The 17,648-nt window shown below is 42.2% G+C and overlaps 1 protein-coding gene across 1 annotated transcript; it reads right to left on the reverse strand.

Annotated features, from left to right (window-relative positions):
- Positions 1 to 617: 617 nt before the first annotated feature.
- atp10b (ATPase phospholipid transporting 10B) lies at positions 618 to 17,604 on the reverse strand. Its single transcript, XM_070837310.1, has 21 exons — positions 17,195 to 17,604; positions 14,258 to 14,456; positions 13,833 to 13,918; positions 13,422 to 13,528; positions 12,325 to 12,456; positions 11,963 to 12,090; positions 11,467 to 11,719; positions 10,809 to 10,990; positions 9,195 to 9,347; positions 7,966 to 8,506; positions 7,743 to 7,843; positions 7,528 to 7,654; positions 7,230 to 7,414; positions 4,231 to 4,498; positions 3,168 to 3,244; positions 2,970 to 3,095; positions 2,689 to 2,889; positions 2,444 to 2,524; positions 2,224 to 2,328; positions 1,817 to 2,004; positions 618 to 903 (listed from the first exon to the last, which is right to left on the reverse strand). Exons 1-21 carry the CDS (start codon positions 17,602 to 17,604, stop codon positions 618 to 620), a joined length of 3,936 nt encoding a protein of 1,311 aa, XP_070693411.1.
- Between the last annotated feature and the right edge of the window lie 44 nt (positions 17,605 to 17,648).

Below are 17,648 nucleotides of genomic sequence, written 5' to 3' on the forward strand. Positions count from 1 at the left end.
CAATTAGGAGAACACGTTTTTATTGTTTTTACATGTATTTTCACAGAACAATTTACAGAAATTCAAAAGATACACAAAAGTAGTCAGAGGCCCAGCCTTTAAAAACATTCATTTCTTTATACAGGCTAATTTAATGGAATATCTGTAAACCATACATGTGTTTGCCACGTTGACAGGATGCATTGTGACTGTTTAGGGTATCTAGGTGAGAGGAATATATTAAACTAGCTAAGCATTTTGTTCTGGAAAAGTGCCACGTTTTGAAGGGGTGGGTGGCATGACTAATTGGGTTACCACTGTGCTCTGAAAACCCATCAGGAAAGTAACAGGCTTATGTGTTCACTATGGCAGCTTGTTATGAGGAGAGTAAGGAGAAGAGGCCCCACATGCTTTTTGTCGAGCAGTTTATTGCAAAATGAACTCATCACTTCAATCGATGATTTGTCACAAGTCAGGGAGGAAGAGTATTTCTCCCTGATTGCATTTATGTAAGACCGCCCCCATAAGAAATGAAATATAACTCTATACTGGGATATTTCCACCCAGTTAAGAATATTTACAATTTTCAGAATAAATAGTCATCTTATTCCTTCAAGTTGCCAACAAGTCTCTGATTGTCATGATTGTAGAGGATCCTGATAGTTTGAAGTGAGGACATTCAGTGTGAAATCATCCCCCATGATATCAGAGGCAGTGGGAGAGCAGGGATAAATGTCCACAGGGTTGTCCAGTGTGGAAGAGGGTGGGGGATACAGCCTGGAGCGTTTGACCTGCCCCGTGCCCCGAAAGCTCCTCCACTCCTTCATCCATTGGTCCCTGGTGGAGGGGTCCAGCCGGTCCAGATGCCTGGCTTGCACAAGCGGGGAGGGGGCGATAGAGTTCCTCAGCACGTGAAACATGTACCTGTGGGAGAGAGTGTGGTGGTGAGAAAGTAGGCCAGTGAAAAATATGCGGCCCTTTGATGTAAATCAGAGCATTCCCTCTAAATATCAGCACTTTCAGACGCATCAGCAACCAGGAGGAAGACCGAGTCGTGGTGCAGTCATTCCTGAACTTCACAATTAACATTATTTAATTACAAATACGTCTAGACTCTCTGTGCACCGTAACAACCTCACAATTACACAGCAGTTAATGATCTGACAAGTCAAACACACACTCCAAAATAATACATCAATAATATAATTATGTGGTTGACTGGGTTTAAACAGAAGTGGAAGGAGGACTGGACACAAGTTTAGGACCTTTTTGACTCTAAGGGTGAGCTTGTGATCCCTTGTCATAGGTCATCTATGGCTAATCTAATTTTAACTACCATTCAGTAGCTTGTGAATTTAACAACTGTTAAATCTGTTATTGTTATCTATTATTAGTCAGTAAAGTGAAGTAACTGTTGTTGATACTCCAATATAGTACAAGTACCTTGAAATCGTACTGGTAAATTTTCCAACATTTTAAAGGCAAAAGAAATAATAGATAGTTGCAGCCCTTTATGGTCAACTTGGGCTAGTGAGACATTCCATAATGATGGAAAACAGGTTCATACCGAATAAAAAATGTCCTTAATTTCTTTAGATGTTAGTGTGAAACGTATTTCCTCCCCTTTTTCCTTTTGAAAATAATTTAATTGTACATTGAATATGAGGTAAAAGTAGGGAGAAATTTAGGAAAATGGGAGTGACTTTACAGAAAGTAATGAAATAAATGTAAGTACATAAAAAAAGGTACTTTGTAACAATGACATGGGCAGATTAAAATACTGCCCCCCCTGGATCTGACAGAGTGTCGGACACAGGGAGGATAACGGTGGCAGTACCTGGGCAGCAGAGCCACCACAGTAGTGATGATGCAAATGAGGTAGAACATGGGGTCGGCCATCTGGCTCTGGAGGATCCAGTACGGGTTGGACGGTGGGTTGCAGGTGATGCACATGCCGCTGTAGGCGAGCGTCACAATGAAATAAACTGCCACACTGCCCAGCATGATCACCCAGTGAACCACCGTCTGTGAAACACAAGCATAAAACAGCAATTAGACACGACACTGACAGCAACCCCATTAGTCAAAAAACATGTTTCTGTTTTTTCTTTAATGATTCATCTAAAACACTGCATCATTATAAGCAATGTTAAACAAAAATGTTACATTACCAGTTTCTAGATGTTACAGTACAGAAATAACTGTCAGATAGGACTTTTGGCTCACTGGTACTATAACACTCACCCAGGCTTTGATCTCTATTGACAGATGCAGCAGGATGGTAAATAAAGAAACTGTGTTCAAGGGAGTTCCAAAAGTAAAAACATCAATGTCTGAGTCCTGGTAAGCCTGCGGGAGAAAACACATGTTGTCAGACATTAGTGAACCAGTAAAATACAGTAACTGGTAACTCAGAGGATGCAACTTAACACACGTGTGATGAGAATTTAAATGTTTCTTTTACCAAGTATGGAACGAAGAAGCACACCAGACTCTGGTAGAAGGCGTCCAGGATGGAAACCCAGAAAGTTAAGAGCTTGTACTCCTAAACAAACACACACAAGTTCAAATATTTCAGAATACAATAACTAATCACGGTATTCTTGTCATTTGACTCAAGAACCAACTACATAGATGCGCAGCTGCTGGTCAGATGTGTGTTTTCTCTCTCAGAATGAAGTTGCAGTATTTTTCAGGAGTGTCACTGACCCCGGCACCCTGTCCGCTCTTGTACAGTTCGGGAACACCCAGCAGCATCTCTGCAGAAACGTCTCTGTCCATTATCCCAGAGATGATGGGCGGCGCAGAGGTGAAGAAGAGGTTGAAGAAAATCATCAGCCAGTAGTCGATCATGGCAGTGCCAGAGAAGCCGCAGAAGAACTGATACCAGAACAGCAGGTTGACGTAGGCCTGGGGAACACATTGAACTGTAGATGATCATATGAGATCACATGTTAATTCAGACAGTGAGCGCTCTAATGTAGACTCACCACGTTCTTATAGAAGAAGTAAATGATCATGTTGGCCAGTCGAGAGTAGCACCAGTGTCCATGAACTAGCAAAAGCTTTTTCAGGTGTTTGAAGCGAGATATAGCGAAATCACTTGCCATGACCGCCTGCAGATGACAACATGGTTTGAATAATAAGAGTAGTGGGAAAGAAACAGTGTGATTGTCAAAGCTACAGACCTGCATGCCTTCCTGACCAGATATCCCAATGCCGATATCAGCTGCCTGGATCATGTTGACATCATTAGCTCCATCACCTGAAGCCACAGAGTGAATGTCAGTTTAGTTACAGGTGAAAATGTCTCTAAACCCACTGACCTTGTGGGTCTTGAGAAAACCATGTATTAATAATAAATGCATTTATTTGTGAATTTAACATGAGTTTTATGTAAAACATTTGTATTTGTGGTAATTTGCAGATTCTGCATTTAATCAACATAAATTTCTCAAGTACTGGATGAACTCTAATGTCATTATGATATAACACCACATGCACGCAAATCTCAGCAAGAGTAGGTGACGATCTTCACACTCTTGTTAAATGTTCAAGAATAAATTTCTCAAGAGGGTCAATGACTCAGAACAGGAGAAGATCAAGAATCCTATAAAACCTGAATGAACCTACACAAAACCATTTCATGCAATGCTTTCAGCCTCTCACACGTCCGCTTCACAGCAGACATTCTGACTTGTCATTACAGGATAAAAGTACAGGTGTTAATAATAACATTAACACTGGCTCTGATCTGTTCCACTATTCCACCAGTAAGTCACGACAGTGTGACAGTGAACACAATGCCAAGACCCTGAAACTGAGGCAGCTAAATGGAATTCAGCCATCTGCCATTTGATTATTTATAGCCTCCCTTTTCTTACTGTTACATGTCAAAATGTCTCCTGTGGAAAAAAAAAAATACCAATTGCATTTGATAATAATATTATCTTCAGACACTCTATGTGCAATGATAATTAATTTATTGGGTTTATGTTGAAAAATAGCCTAAAGTTTACTGACAATATGCAGTAAAATGTTAAGTGGAAACACTTGAAAAGAAAAAGGTCCTCTGAGGAGCCCTCGCTAATTCAAAGTGATATCTGAGAGACACTTTGTGTGGTAATTAAGCTCAAACAAAGACTTGCAAAAACACCAGATTTCTTTGTCACGTAGACACTGCTGTACTTTGTTTTTCATAGCAGTCAGATTAAAAGTCCCAGATTGATGCATTCAACAAAAGTTTCTCACCAACAGCGAGGGTCATGACCTTGAGTTTCTCCCTGACCACCTTCACCACTTTGCTCTTCTGTAAGGGTGTGACTCTGCAGCAGAGCACAGAGCGGCAGCGCTTCGCCAGATCTACGAAGCGGTCCTGCAGGTCTGACGACAGAGCCATGGTCAGGGTGCACCCGTCGATCACCAGAGAGATGTTTGGGGTTATATCCACATTACGAGGGTCTTCGCTGTACCTCCTCACCTCCTCCAGTGTGCAGTCCAAGATCGACGTGCAGGTGAGCTGGAAAACAACATCTGCTCATTTAGCTGATCACATTGTTGTTACTGTTTTTATGAAGCAGTCTCAACTAGAGCTGACACAATTATTAGTAGAAAATCAATTGATCAATCTTCAGAATCAGTTTATTGAGGTTTTCAATCAGATAATTGCAAATTCCAGCTTCTCAACTGGAAATGTTTTCTGCTTTTCTCAGATCTATGTGTTCGTAAACTAAATAACTGGGTTTTGAATGGACATAATAACGTAATAGAGAACATGCAATGTTTATAAAAGATTATTCAAATAATCAGAAATTATTTCCACGATGAAACAGGAGTAAAGCCCTATGACAAAGTTTGATTGTGGCATCTCCTATAATCCAAAAACCAGAACCAGTTTAGTATCCAGCCAAATGTGAAATATGGTCACAATCTCCCCTTCTGTTCCTGAGTTATGGTGTTGAATAACGGAACATTATGACCTTTGACCTTTTGGATATAACATCTCTTCATTATTTAACTTCATAATTTTTTCCTATTAGACATTTGTGTGAAATCTTGCCATAGGTAGAGTTTGAATCATTGAATTATGTCCAACAATGTGTTCTGTGAGGTCACATTGACCTTTGACCTTTGACCACCAAAATCCAGTCACTTCATCGTTTAGTCCAAGTGGACTTAGTTTTAAAGTCATGGCTCTGAATGAAGGCCAGATAAGTGTTATTGTGATGTTACAATGATAAATCATAAAAGCATAAAAGGCATAAAAGCAAAACAAAAAAAGTCAAGGTGCACGATGTAACGAGGCACAACACTGCAGCCAAGACCGTTCCTCTGTGCGGCAGAATATAGATTATGACATGAGCTGGTAAAACAAATATGACATTACTTTGCGGCTGAGTCATGATCCTGATGTCTGATTATAAGCAATAACAAGGCTCTGGTCCCCCCAGACTCATCATTGTTGTCTGTAAATAACTCCAGCCTCTTAGCCAAAAGGAAAACCGACATGATTCAAAAATGGGTCACATGCTAATGTTTTCATATCATCTATCTAACGCTGGCTAAATTTCATTAGGTGTGGCACGGTGATGATTGTGGGAATGCATCCCTCAGGTGGTCATCAAGTATTAAAAATAGTTCATTACCAATATGCCCCCACTCCTGGATCATGAGTGGAGGGGTATTTCCTCTGAGGCTTGAATATCAGGCTGTTAATTAGATATGAAAGCAGAAGATATTGTATTGGGGGTATCTCACTGCATTCATCATCAGTGACTAGTCCCATCTGAAGGAGCGCAGCGGTCTCTTTGTTCCAGAAAGCTCCCCATGTGTCCCTTAGAGCCGACAGGTAATTTTGGTCCATTTAAGGCCGGGATGATTAAACGTGGTCAGGCTGTTATGAAGGACTCAGTCCTGAGCTACCAGGTCTTTAATGACCTCAGAGAAGCAGGGCCCACACCTGACACCTTCTCTGTCTCAGATGAAAGTGTGAGTTTGACCTTTAGTTAAAATGTAAAAGTGGTCAAAAAAGTTTGGCCATTTAAATTGGAGGGAGAGGGTTTACCTCACAGGTAAAACCTCTTGGACTTAACCACTCGGAAAACGCATGACTTGTCCTCAAACAAGCCCTGCCCTCTGAAACAGGCTGTATGGGAAACATAAATTACATCTGGCCTTAATCTGCTTTAAAAAGCCATGTAAAAAAAAAAAACAGTTTGTGGTGCTTATTAGCTTCTAATCCCCCTGGTTTGTACTGTTTGTGATTTTTTTTGGCGTATATTTGTGAGCTTTAAATCATTTAGCATTTTGCACTATTTTGAACAACAACAACAGATAATTGGATGTGTAATACTATTTGTTTGAGTAGCCTACTGAAACATTTCAGTATTAATGACAGGCTTTTGTTGTCTGTGATGCTGCTCAAGTACACATGGGCCTCAGAGATGCTTGACTCAGTTGAGCACCATAGACTGTCCCACTTTCAGGCCTCACTTATCCAGTCGTGTGCCCTGAAAGCATCTTTCGTTTAAAATCGTTTCCATATAATTATAAATTCAAAAAGCAGAGAAAATGTAAACTATAATTGTCTCTGTCAGAGAAACTTTGCAAGCAGTCTCTTATGCTACTTCACCACTTTACCACTGATAATAAGTTCAGTGGTAAAATAAGCTAAGACGACAACAAGAGATAGACCAAAGTAAGTCATGTGAGCACAGTGTGATGCTGTCCATGGTGCTGAAGATACTTATTGTCACTTGTCCTGTTAGAGGCTGTGACAACTGTCCCTGTCCCAAGCTACATAAAATATCCAGTGTGAATTGTTGATGGGATGATTTCTCGTTATGTTAGGCTGTAACTGAAAGGCAGAGTTGATTTTCACCTATAAATCTCAGCTAATTGTGATGTTTTTGCACAAATACTGTCTGTAGTTGGATTTTGTTACCTTACGAAGCCATTTTAGTTAGTTCCCCTGATTTCCGGTCTTTATGCTAAGCTAAAGCTAACTGGCTGCTTGCCATAGAGACATGAAAGTGGTATCAAACTAGAAAAGAGAATAAGCTAATAATATTTCCAATATGTCAATTTCAGTGCATCAACATTTTTTATTTCATGTTTGATGTACAGAAATGAATTCTAATTGTGGTCTAAGATATAAACCACCATTTATCATCTCATCATAAGCAGTTAAGAAAAGCAGCTCAACGGGTCAAACAGCCACCCTCCACTGAGGCACACAGCAGCCACCTCACCTTGTTTTTGCAGCTCATGTTAATCACTAGGTCTTCCTCTTCCAGTAGCCTGCAGGCATAGCCAATGTTGACAGCTGTCTCCGGCTTGTCACCAGTCAGTACCCACACCTGGATCCCTGCCTCCCGCAGTGCCACAATGGTGTCTGGGACACTCTCCTGCAGACGGTCCTCAATGCCCGTCGCCCCTGCAGGAGGATCCAAAGTCAGGCGTGCCTCACACAGAGCTTATCACACAGATATACAGTATGTTTTTCAAGTGTTTGTCATGGCTGATGTGTGTTGGGCTGACGTAGGATACCTAGCAGGGAGAGATTTTTCTCTAGCTGCACAGCAGTGTCCATAACAAGCTCCTCTCTGTTGTCTATAGCAGCCAGAGCTCTCTGTCTGTTCACTGACCAGCCTTCATATGCCTTGTCACTCACAACCTGCAGCACACACAGAACATGGATCAAACGGAGCTCATGCAGTGTGAGAAAGTGACGCTGGTTGATACTAATGTATGTGATTATGCACCTTCTTTGTAAAGCAAAGTGTGCGCAGCCCGTCTTTCGCATAGCAGTCAAGGTGATGCTGAGTATCTACTGCTATCTTCTTCTGACTCCCACAGAGATGTTCTGAAAATAATACAACACAATCATGTTTATATTATCCGAAATGGCCCGGAGCATGTCAGTATTGACTAATACATATAAGTAATTAAAGAAATGTGTATAAATGTACTTTCACCGGCACATACCTGCGTACGGAGCACCAAGCAGCTCCATGATGGCGTAGTCGGCACCTTTAGTGTACAGCACATACTCTTTGGTGATTGGGTGTCGCACCAAAACAGACATTCTCTTCCTGGTGGAGTCAAAGGTCAAGGTGTCCAGCACCTCAAACACCAGATCTTCCCCAGATGGGAGTCTCACCGTCACACTGTGAGGGGTGCGGGCCAGCAGAATGAAGCCATATGCCTTGGCTGCATAAACCAGAGCTGCCTCATCTGGACTCTCTGCCGCATAGCTCAGATTATCTGAGGTCGTGGCAGGCTTGTCACATGATGGAGCGTGGAGTGAACATGTCTGCAGCCCGTTCGTATCTACAGACCCCTCCGTTTTTGCAGGAGGGTTAAAATGGTCCTCCTCTATAATTGAGTCCTCCGAGATGGTGCGATTTCTTTTGGACTTGCGCTGCCAGGAGGTGAAAATATAGCGAAGAGAGCAAGACTTTTTCACCAGGTTGGACACAGTATCCAGTGGGTTATTAGTCTCATAGGAGCGTGAAAACCCACTCACCTGCAAAAATGAAGCAAAGAAAATAGAAATGTTCTCATACAGTGTTTTTATATCAACATTTTGTCTGAACACATATACTTAAAATACAAAAACTCTTGAAACCTCATCATCCATTTCCACACTGTTTCTTTGTGTGCTTTTCCATTTAATTACAAACTCAAGGGAAAACCCACGTTTCTCCCATCTGCCAGACCTCAGAACAGCACAGTCAAGAGCAGCGAGTACTAAAATTAATAAAGGCAACCCTGATTGCCCCTGCAAATCTCCCTTTACTATGTGGCTACTTTAGTGAAGACTCAGAATCTTTGCAACTGGGGTTTTAGAGATGAAAGAAAATTAGTACTGATAAAAGAACAATTTAAGGAAACTTTCAATTCAATAGAATAAGTTAATAAGAAGAATTAAACGTTATTATTGCATGTGTTATCGATTAAATTATGGAGATTTCACTGCAGTACTGCAGACAAATAGAAAGCCAGGTTCACAGAATCCATTAAGATCATAAAATAATGAATACGGTGATAAATGGATTCTCTAAAATGTTTTCTAGGTGAGAGGTTTTGCTGTTGTTTGTTCAGTTTGCATAGTGTGAGGCTCAAGAGAACAAATCCTTCATCCATCTTTCCTCTCCTGACTGTGTCCTCCATCTCTACTTCCCATCCACAGACGCAGCAAACGGAGCACTCACCCTCTGTCTCTGAGCTGTTGCCATGGAAACCACCACCGTGTTGCAAATGGCGAGAGCCAGAAAAAAGTCCAGGTAAGGATCTATCTTCCGGCTGCTGCTCTCTGCCCTGCTAATCTGCTGAAGCAGCTTCCCGTCTGGATTCACCTCAGTTTCCTGATGGAGTAAAAGTTTTTTAATTAAAAGCTCATGTTGATAAACTGCTTCTTGCTTGTGTTTAGCTTTCCCTGATTTGATAGGACAGGACTGTAAAAATGTTTTCTGCTTTTAACATTTTCACCCAGTGTGTACATGCCCAGGAAAATATTACAGGAATGACAGAAGGAAGTCAGGACATTTTCAGTCACATAGATATTCTGCTCTGTTAGAGACGCAGCAGGCGGAAACCAAGGATGGTCTCTGTGCTGCCTTCCCGGAATAAACACAAGACTTTTTCTGTCTCAGCCTGAATCTCCAGGCCTCTGCTCTTTGCCCTGCGGACAAATTTAGACACAGAGCTACTGTACTGTTTATCAAGAAGACGATGACTAATCTATAGTGCACGTTTACAGTTTATTTGACATCAGTGGTCTGTGCCAAGTGGTGCCCAGCATGACCATATGTCCCGTCACAGACACGGGGGAAACTTTGAGCCAAAATGGATGTGCTCATCAGTGACACCTAGTAGCTCGGCCATCTGCAGCAGGCACTGGGACCGAGAGGCCTTCTGACACAAGGTTGGGTGAGATTTGGGTAAACATAACACACAGTTTGAGGTCTTTTGGGAGTGTATTTATACATGGAACATATTTGATAAAGAACATCCTTTTTTTCTAATCTGCACATATGTTAAAAGTTCAAATTTCTAATTCTCTGAAACATGTGACTCTATGCATATGTGTATAAGTGTTAATCATACAAGTAGACAGTACGAAAAATGAGTTGAACCAATATTTCAGCTAGAAGCTGCTCCAACAAGATAAGTGTCCACTGATACAAGATAAACAAGATCCATCTATCTACTGACCTGAAATCCACCAAATGATTACCGTTATTTTTATCCTAATAATCTTGTCAGCCCAGTGATAGACTTGTGACCCCTCGCTCAATCCATGCTGGGATAGGCTCTAGCCCCCCATGACCATGATAGAGATAACCAGTTTAATATATTGATGAATAGATAAAATTCACATTTCCATATTGATGAATGCATTCTTAATAATGTTTTTTGTGGTGAACACTGACAAGACATCATCATAAACTCATTAAGGAAACTCTATTTCATTTCATTTTACATTAGTACAGAGTGATAAGACATGATGTCTCAGGAGCCATCCCATTGTAGTAGGCCAGTTCACACTACAAAAATGGTTATATAAAAGTCATGTATTTGTGCCACTCAGTCAACATTATGACAGCAGGGACACAAGTTAATCAAGAGGAATGAATCTTATCTGTGGGACCCCTCAGGTGGCCTTGACTGAACCTGCTGCATGAGCAATAAGTACAATACTGATGACCATTTTCTCCATGGTAGCTTCCTGTGACCCTGTTAAATGCATTACAATATCAAGACAAACCCACAACCCCCCTCTCTAAATAAAATATCTGCCTTTTCTTCCTGACTGATCATCGTACCAGCGGACTGCTGAAGGCCACATTGCTCTGGGCCTTTCCCGCGACCTTGCTCTTGCATCGGCTGTGTTCAGAGTTCGTGTCCTCAGTATCCATGGACCATCCAGTCTTTAGCGGTTGTGGCTGCAGGTTGAAGATGATGTCCTCCTCTGACTCTGGTTCTTCAAGGACAGCCAGGCGAATGGCTGCAAAACCCAAAAGAGCATGTTGATACGAGCAGTGTTGTTTACCATACGTATGCTGTACATATAGTACACACACATTATAAGTCAGGTCAAGTCATGTTTGAATGTGGAGTCCTTAATCACATCTGCAATGTCAGTGCCAGCTGGAAGAAAAGACTCAAAGAACTCCAGGGTGAATAAGATAGTATAGCAAATCATATTGAAGCTCATATTGAAATATGGAAACAAAACAATTGATTAGCATGACAATAGTAACATATTCACAGATAATGTTAGCCTGTTACAGTCACATGCTGCCAGCCTGCATTCTAACTGATTCTAATGTTTGTATGCCAATGTCTTACAATAGTATGCTCATACTGCTGTACACCAGTGTTATCTATGTGTCTAAGTGTAATTCGGTTCATTGTGAGACACAATGAAAGGTTGTGCCACACCTCAGTTTGGTGGTATAATGTGTGAGTGTGAAGGTTTACCGTTCTCCTTGTGTGGGTACTCAGTGCCCATGATGGAGCATCTACGAAACACCATCTTGTTCTCAGTGAGGGTGCCTGTCTTGTCTGAGAATATGTATTCAATCTGCCCCAGGTCCTCTGTGATGTTCAGGGCCTTACACTGCACACGGCTGTCTGTCTCATCATCGAAGAGATCAGCGTCATTAGTGATGAAGAAGATCTGACCAATCTTCACCAACTCAATGGACACGTAGAGGGAGATGGGAATCAGGACCTGCAGATGAGAGGAGAGAAGAAGAAAGGAAAGGAGACAAAAGAAAGAAAGGAAAGAGAGGTGAGGAGAGGAGACGACAGAAAAAGATGTGATTGCATGTGAAGTGATAAGAGGAGTAATGGAAAGTGGACAAAAGATGTTGGAAAGATATTGAAGGAAAAAAGAGATGAGATTGTGATGATTTAAGAAAATAGGAAAACACACAAAATGCTATTTTTAATACACACAGTCAAAGTCCTCCACCTGCAGCAGGATGATCATGGTGAAGAACATGTAGAAGCCAGACAGACTGGGAATGTCCAGGTGACCGTTACTGTCAGGGACCAGGTAAGGGGGCACGCCAGGCAGCGCTTGCAGCCATAAGAAGTGACCTGCATGTGTGAGGACAGGGGGATTAATCACACCGACAAGGAGGAAAGCTATTTTTGGCACCACACCTTCCCCTGTCTCCTTCTCCTCCTCCTTGTATGTGTTTGGGCCCGTGGCCAAAGTGAGTGAGTTTTTTTTTATTGGAAATTAAACGTCCCCTCATAAATGTAAAAACATTAATCATGAACAGGTCTGTGTAGCGACTTTATGGTTAAGTCATGTAATTCATCACTGACCTAGTGCTCCGATGAGACACATGGTGAGGAGCAGAATGACGCAGAAGATGACGTCTATGTTCAGCTTCCGCTCTAGTTTGCTTCTCTTGTATCTCGGCCCGTTGTTGTTGAGCATGGACTTGGTTTCATGGCCTTAAAGGTGGGATCAGAAGGTGTTGATTGAGGAACCAACAGGCACTCTATATGGTCAATGATCACCAGGGGAAACAGATCATTACATCTTACACCATGCTCATTCTGGGTTAGCTGAGGGACAAATGTCCATGGCAGTACTTCTGTAAAGTTGGGGGTTTATTATGGCACAAAGACGAGTTTACATTTTTGATTACACACATTATATACTCACTTTCAAAACCATGTTTTAAGCCATATTTTAACCATGCTGTGCATTTGGTCAGGCCTGAACTACATTCACAACAGGTTTGATCCATGAATCCACCAATACATTTCCTGCTTCAGGTAGAATTGGTATTTAAACAGTCCTCCTCATCCTGCTGTTCACATTCTGACATCATGAGACCAAGACGACACCTAACAGTTGATCAGCAGCACCTCAACACTGGAGGCTTCAAACAGGAAGTCCTCAGACGGAGGTGTTCACTGAGCTTAGAGGGTCACAGAGTGTCATCAGGAGGTTGGAACAGTGATACAGAGACTGGAAGAGTCACAGAAAGGAGAGGAGTGGACGTCCTTTGGCCACGTCCCAATTTATTGAGACACTGAAAATGTTTTGTTGTGGTATACCTACCACTGTTGGTAGATTTTCTTTCAATAAATTGTTTAAGATGAATAAAACTACCATTGCATGCTTCTACTTAAATGCCCTACTTTCATGATATAATGTCACTGTAGCATTCACTTTTTACATTTTCCATATATTTCACCTGAAAGTCGAATATCCCTAACTTTTTGTGAGGAGTGTATTTACTGTTTACTGTTATAATAAATTAAAATCTTGGTTCAAATGGTTGGTAGAGATGCAAACATTTCTTTAATAGGTGGGGTTGTGTTGTGGAAATATGGACTCATGACCTCAGTAAGTCCTGACTACGGCCCTGGAAAAAGCAGCAAAATAGCTGAGGAAGTGTTGAATATACCTGCATACACCACAAAGCCAACAGTGTGGTCCGTGTTTCTCACTGTGCAGCCTCGCAGCAGCAGACTCTCAATTCCAGCGCCCACCTTCTCCTTATCAGGTTTCTCTCTGCAGCAGGAGAAAGTAAGAAACCTCCTTTGTACTGTCAGATCTTGTTAGATATTCAATACTGCTTATATATTCCCCATTAGCAATTCTCCTGCTTTATGGCCATAGCCGGACAGCATGAGTAGACCAGCTGTATGAGCTGTGGTGCCTGAGGAAATCGATTATAGTCTATTACAGCCCCATAATGCCTTTGGTGGCATCAGAAAGTGCAGCGAGTGGGCTGGAATCAGTTTTACTCGCCTGCTCTGAAAAGCTCAAGAAAACAGTTTGGGGAATCCGTGTGATCTGCGTATTTGATACTCACACATAACACTTGAAATGATTCAGGTTGTTATTGGGCTTTTCACACACCACAACGCTGTTGAAGCATTCAGGTTTAAATTCAGGATCCTGGGAAGTAGATGGATAAAGTTACTACAGTACCAATGGAAACGTTTTAAGTGTAACTTAACCTGGACTTCCAGAGTGGCATAATGATTATAACACAGAGGAAAGCCAAGTATTGTCTAGAGAAACACGTGAAAGGCATGCAACCCAACCACCATGTGATTTGTGTCTGTCATTACTGACTTTGACATGTTGTAATTTGGTGTTGCCGCACATGTTCAAAAAGTAGAGTGTCAGGACATGACATTGATGTGTGTTAAAATACAGGTGGGGTTCAGAAGAGTCAGAGGGATAGAAGACACAGGAGAGAAAATGAGACGTAGAAATAAAAGTATTGCTCACCGTGGTGCACAGGACAGACCTCCTCTGCTTCAGGTTGGTCTCTCCATCCAGATTTGAAGTCTCTATGTGACACACACCGCTGGGGTCTGATGTGTACAGCAGCAGGATGTCCGCAGGGACGATCTCATTACAACCCACCTTCACAAAATCTCCCACTCGCACATCCTTCCAACGCCTCTCCATGAACTGTTTCTCTTTCCTGAAATCAACACATGTCAGATACCAACAGCCATTACTGATTATTTTATAAAGAAACACAAGTGCCTGGGTGGCTTTAATATTGATTTTTGTCACATTTGTTAACTGTAATATTGGCCAAGTGGGCGGATTTTGTCGTTGATGCAATCAAATGAAATACTGACTCACTGCTTCTAGTTATAAAAACAAAACACAGCAGCTGCTTATGTTATAGAATAATCAGTCAAATGAATGAAAATCAATGCTGTTTTTTTCAGAGAGCGGCCCAGATGTGATTGATGTGTTTTAGAATGAGGAAACTTTTAGAGGAAGACACATTGTGAGACACATCATGAGCTGAGGCTGTTCTCAGGGTTTGGGGTTTCCCAGAGAGAGGCATGCTTTATGGGCTGAACCTGCACATCAAGCTGGCTAACCACCAGTGACAGAGAGCTGCAGGTATGCTGCCCTGCATGTAGGACCTGATTGTGTGGTTGTCACACAACACCACACCTCACTTCAAACAAAGCCAGGGCAGTGCAGGGGAGTGGGGGGGGGTTATGTATTTTTAGTAAGTTTTGTTTAGATTATACCGAAGCAGGTTGCATAAATATGCCCCCCTGTGAGGAAATGTAGCCCACACTTTCTGTATGTTACAAATGTATGTCAGTGAATCTCCACTGTTTTAAATGAGTGTGATATTTGGGGAAATAAGCTTATTTGGTCCATGATGGAGTCGAGGTTCTGTGGCTCCGGCCCGACATATTTGGCACCTGAAGTTGTTCAGTGTCCTCCTGGATCCACATTCTTCACATATGTTTTACAATCTACATGTGTGATTTTGTCATTAAAATGTAAATATACTGGGATGTTTTTGTTTGAGTATTCTTTATACAAGACATCTATTGAATGTCTGTCCGTCCTGGGAGAGGGATCCTTCCTCCTGAGGTTTCTCTGTTTAAAGGGTTCTTTTGGGGGGAATTTTTCCTCATCAAAATGGGAGGGTCTAGGGTGTCATATACTGTACAGATTTTAAGACAAATTGTGATTTATGATCAGTTGACTTTGACTCTATTTTGCTTCTGTTTCTGTTTTGTTTCCGTGAGGCGAGCTGTTTCCAGTCTGAGCGTGTGCCAGATATGAGTGTGTCATCTAACTCTCTGTGTTTTTGTCTCTCCAATCATCCAATACTTACATCAAATCATTATTTTCCAGTTTATTTAGTTAAACACACTTCTGATCCAATCACAGATAAAGTGACACTTTAAACAAACTGTTTTGATAATAGGTGTGATATGAATCACATTCATACAACATGTATCTGAACAGAGAGGAGACATCTGTGAGGCGTGGTGACTGGTTTTAGTACCTTTACCTTTAGCAGCGAGCAGACAATGAAACTGGAAATGTTTAACAATGTTAGAACAGGAGTCTGCCTTCTGTTAATCAGTATGATTAACAGCCGCTGTGTTTTGTCTTTGGTACATTTGAACGTAAGTGGATTGACAAGAGTTTGAGATAGAGACAAGATGGATGGGATGACCCTGAAGATAAGACACATCATGCTCAAACACACACACACCTCACACCTCTGTGAAAACAACAGGAGGGTGAAGGGTGATGGGAAACAAAGACGTGCATCTGTAAAGGTGTGATGAATTAAAGTTAAATCCCTTTCATCTGACTGCATTCCACATGGACCTTCACATGTACTGTGATAATGAGAGCAGTCTTTGTGTTCAACCTGGTCTCCTCATGTTGTCAAACTTCACCTAGATGCAGAAAAAGAGGAAGTGTGTGGAAGCCTTAAATGTATTCTTGAGCTTCGTCTGGAAACATTTGTACACTTCAAAGAAATCCCAGCCAATCGATGCCGTTCTAATCTTCACAAACCCAAAATGGAGCTTCAGCATGCCCACCCAGCGAGCCGTGAGAGGCCCACGAGAGCCCGCTCGCCACGATTCAACTGCTGTTTATCTGACTGTGTGAGGCAGGGACGACTAGTGTCCGCTAACAGGCTAAGAGGGACTGCTGGGTTCTCCAAAGGGTGCAAATGCTGCGTCAGGAGTCTACATTCAGGCCACCTGGACCCCATCAGCACACACACACACCTACAGACACACACACATTATGCAGGTTTCTCCCCGAGTGGAGACGACACTTTCCAACATCCCTGCTGATTTTTCTTTGGAAATTTGAAAGCAAGCAACTTAATGAAAAACTGTTCTAGAGGTTGAATCTGTGAGGATTCATCACTGGAGGTGCCTCCAGTCTCCCAACATCAACATCCCTTCTTCCTCCTCCTCTTCCCACTCTACTCCACTCTACAGCCGTGAAAGGGTTGAAAATGACAGTGCTTATCCTCCTTTGTGAATTATTCATTTTTTCATCAGTAATTCTAAAATAGATAACCACTAACCTTACTGTCCCTGTTGACGCAACACCCAGATGAGGATTTCATCAAATGTGCACAATGCGATTCAGAGAGATATTGTTGTGAGGCTCTTCAAAAAAGGAATAATCTCCCACACATTTTCTAAGTCACAAATTCTCACGGGGTGCTGAAACGCAGAGGAGGTGAAACACACACACACACACTCACACACTCACATAGCACGCGATCACACAGACGGACACACTCTGACGGACACACACATGCTGAATGATAAGCACATGGATGAGGTGCCGTTAATGCACCATGACTGTTTCCACTTGCCACATTATCTATATGCAGAACATCATTACCTTTGAGTCATTTACCTGCTGTAGATGAGGCATCGTGTGTTGTTGAGCTTTTTGTCTGACTGGTACCTCCTGAAGTCTTCCCAGGCGTCCTTCAGGGCCGTCAGAGACAGGATGACACAGATGGGGATCAGAGCTACCCCGGGCTCAAAGGCGTTCACTGCAGGGATAAAGTTCAAAATAGCCAGGCCCACAAAGTAGATGTTGGCCAGACGGTGAAACTGCTCAAAGAGGTTCATTGGGATGAAGAGGAGGAGGGTGTATTTAGTGGTCTTGATGGCGTTGCCAGGGAAGTAGCGGTTGGGTTGCTTCACTTTCTCCAGGCCCTCATAAGGCAGATTGGACACCAAGTTGCGGAGGTCCTTCTCCCGCGCCCTCTGACCTCTCAGAGCATCCCTCACCAGGGCCACTGGGCTCCTCCACGTCATGGCTGCTCTGTCTTTCTTTTCCTCCTCTCACAAACTTTCCTTTC

Source organism: Pempheris klunzingeri, chromosome 9 (assembly GCF_042242105.1).
Source record: "Pempheris klunzingeri isolate RE-2024b chromosome 9, fPemKlu1.hap1, whole genome shotgun sequence".
Taxonomy (NCBI): Eukaryota; Metazoa; Chordata; class Actinopteri; order Acropomatiformes; family Pempheridae; genus Pempheris; species Pempheris klunzingeri.

Bases quoted from the DNA above. Each gene is read 5' to 3' on its own strand.
- atp10b (XM_070837310.1), bottom strand. From the start codon at position 17,604: ATGACGTGGAGGAGCCCAGTGGCCCTGGTGAGGGATGCTCTGAGAGGT. The intron at 14,457-17,194 runs GTAAATGACTCA...TGTTGATTTCAG, and splicing joins CGATGCCTCATCTACAGCAG to GAAAGAGAAACAGTTCATGG. The intron at 11,720-11,962 runs GTGGAGGACTTT...TCTCATCTGCAG, and splicing joins CCATGATCATCCTGCTGCAG to GTCCTGATTCCCATCTCCCT.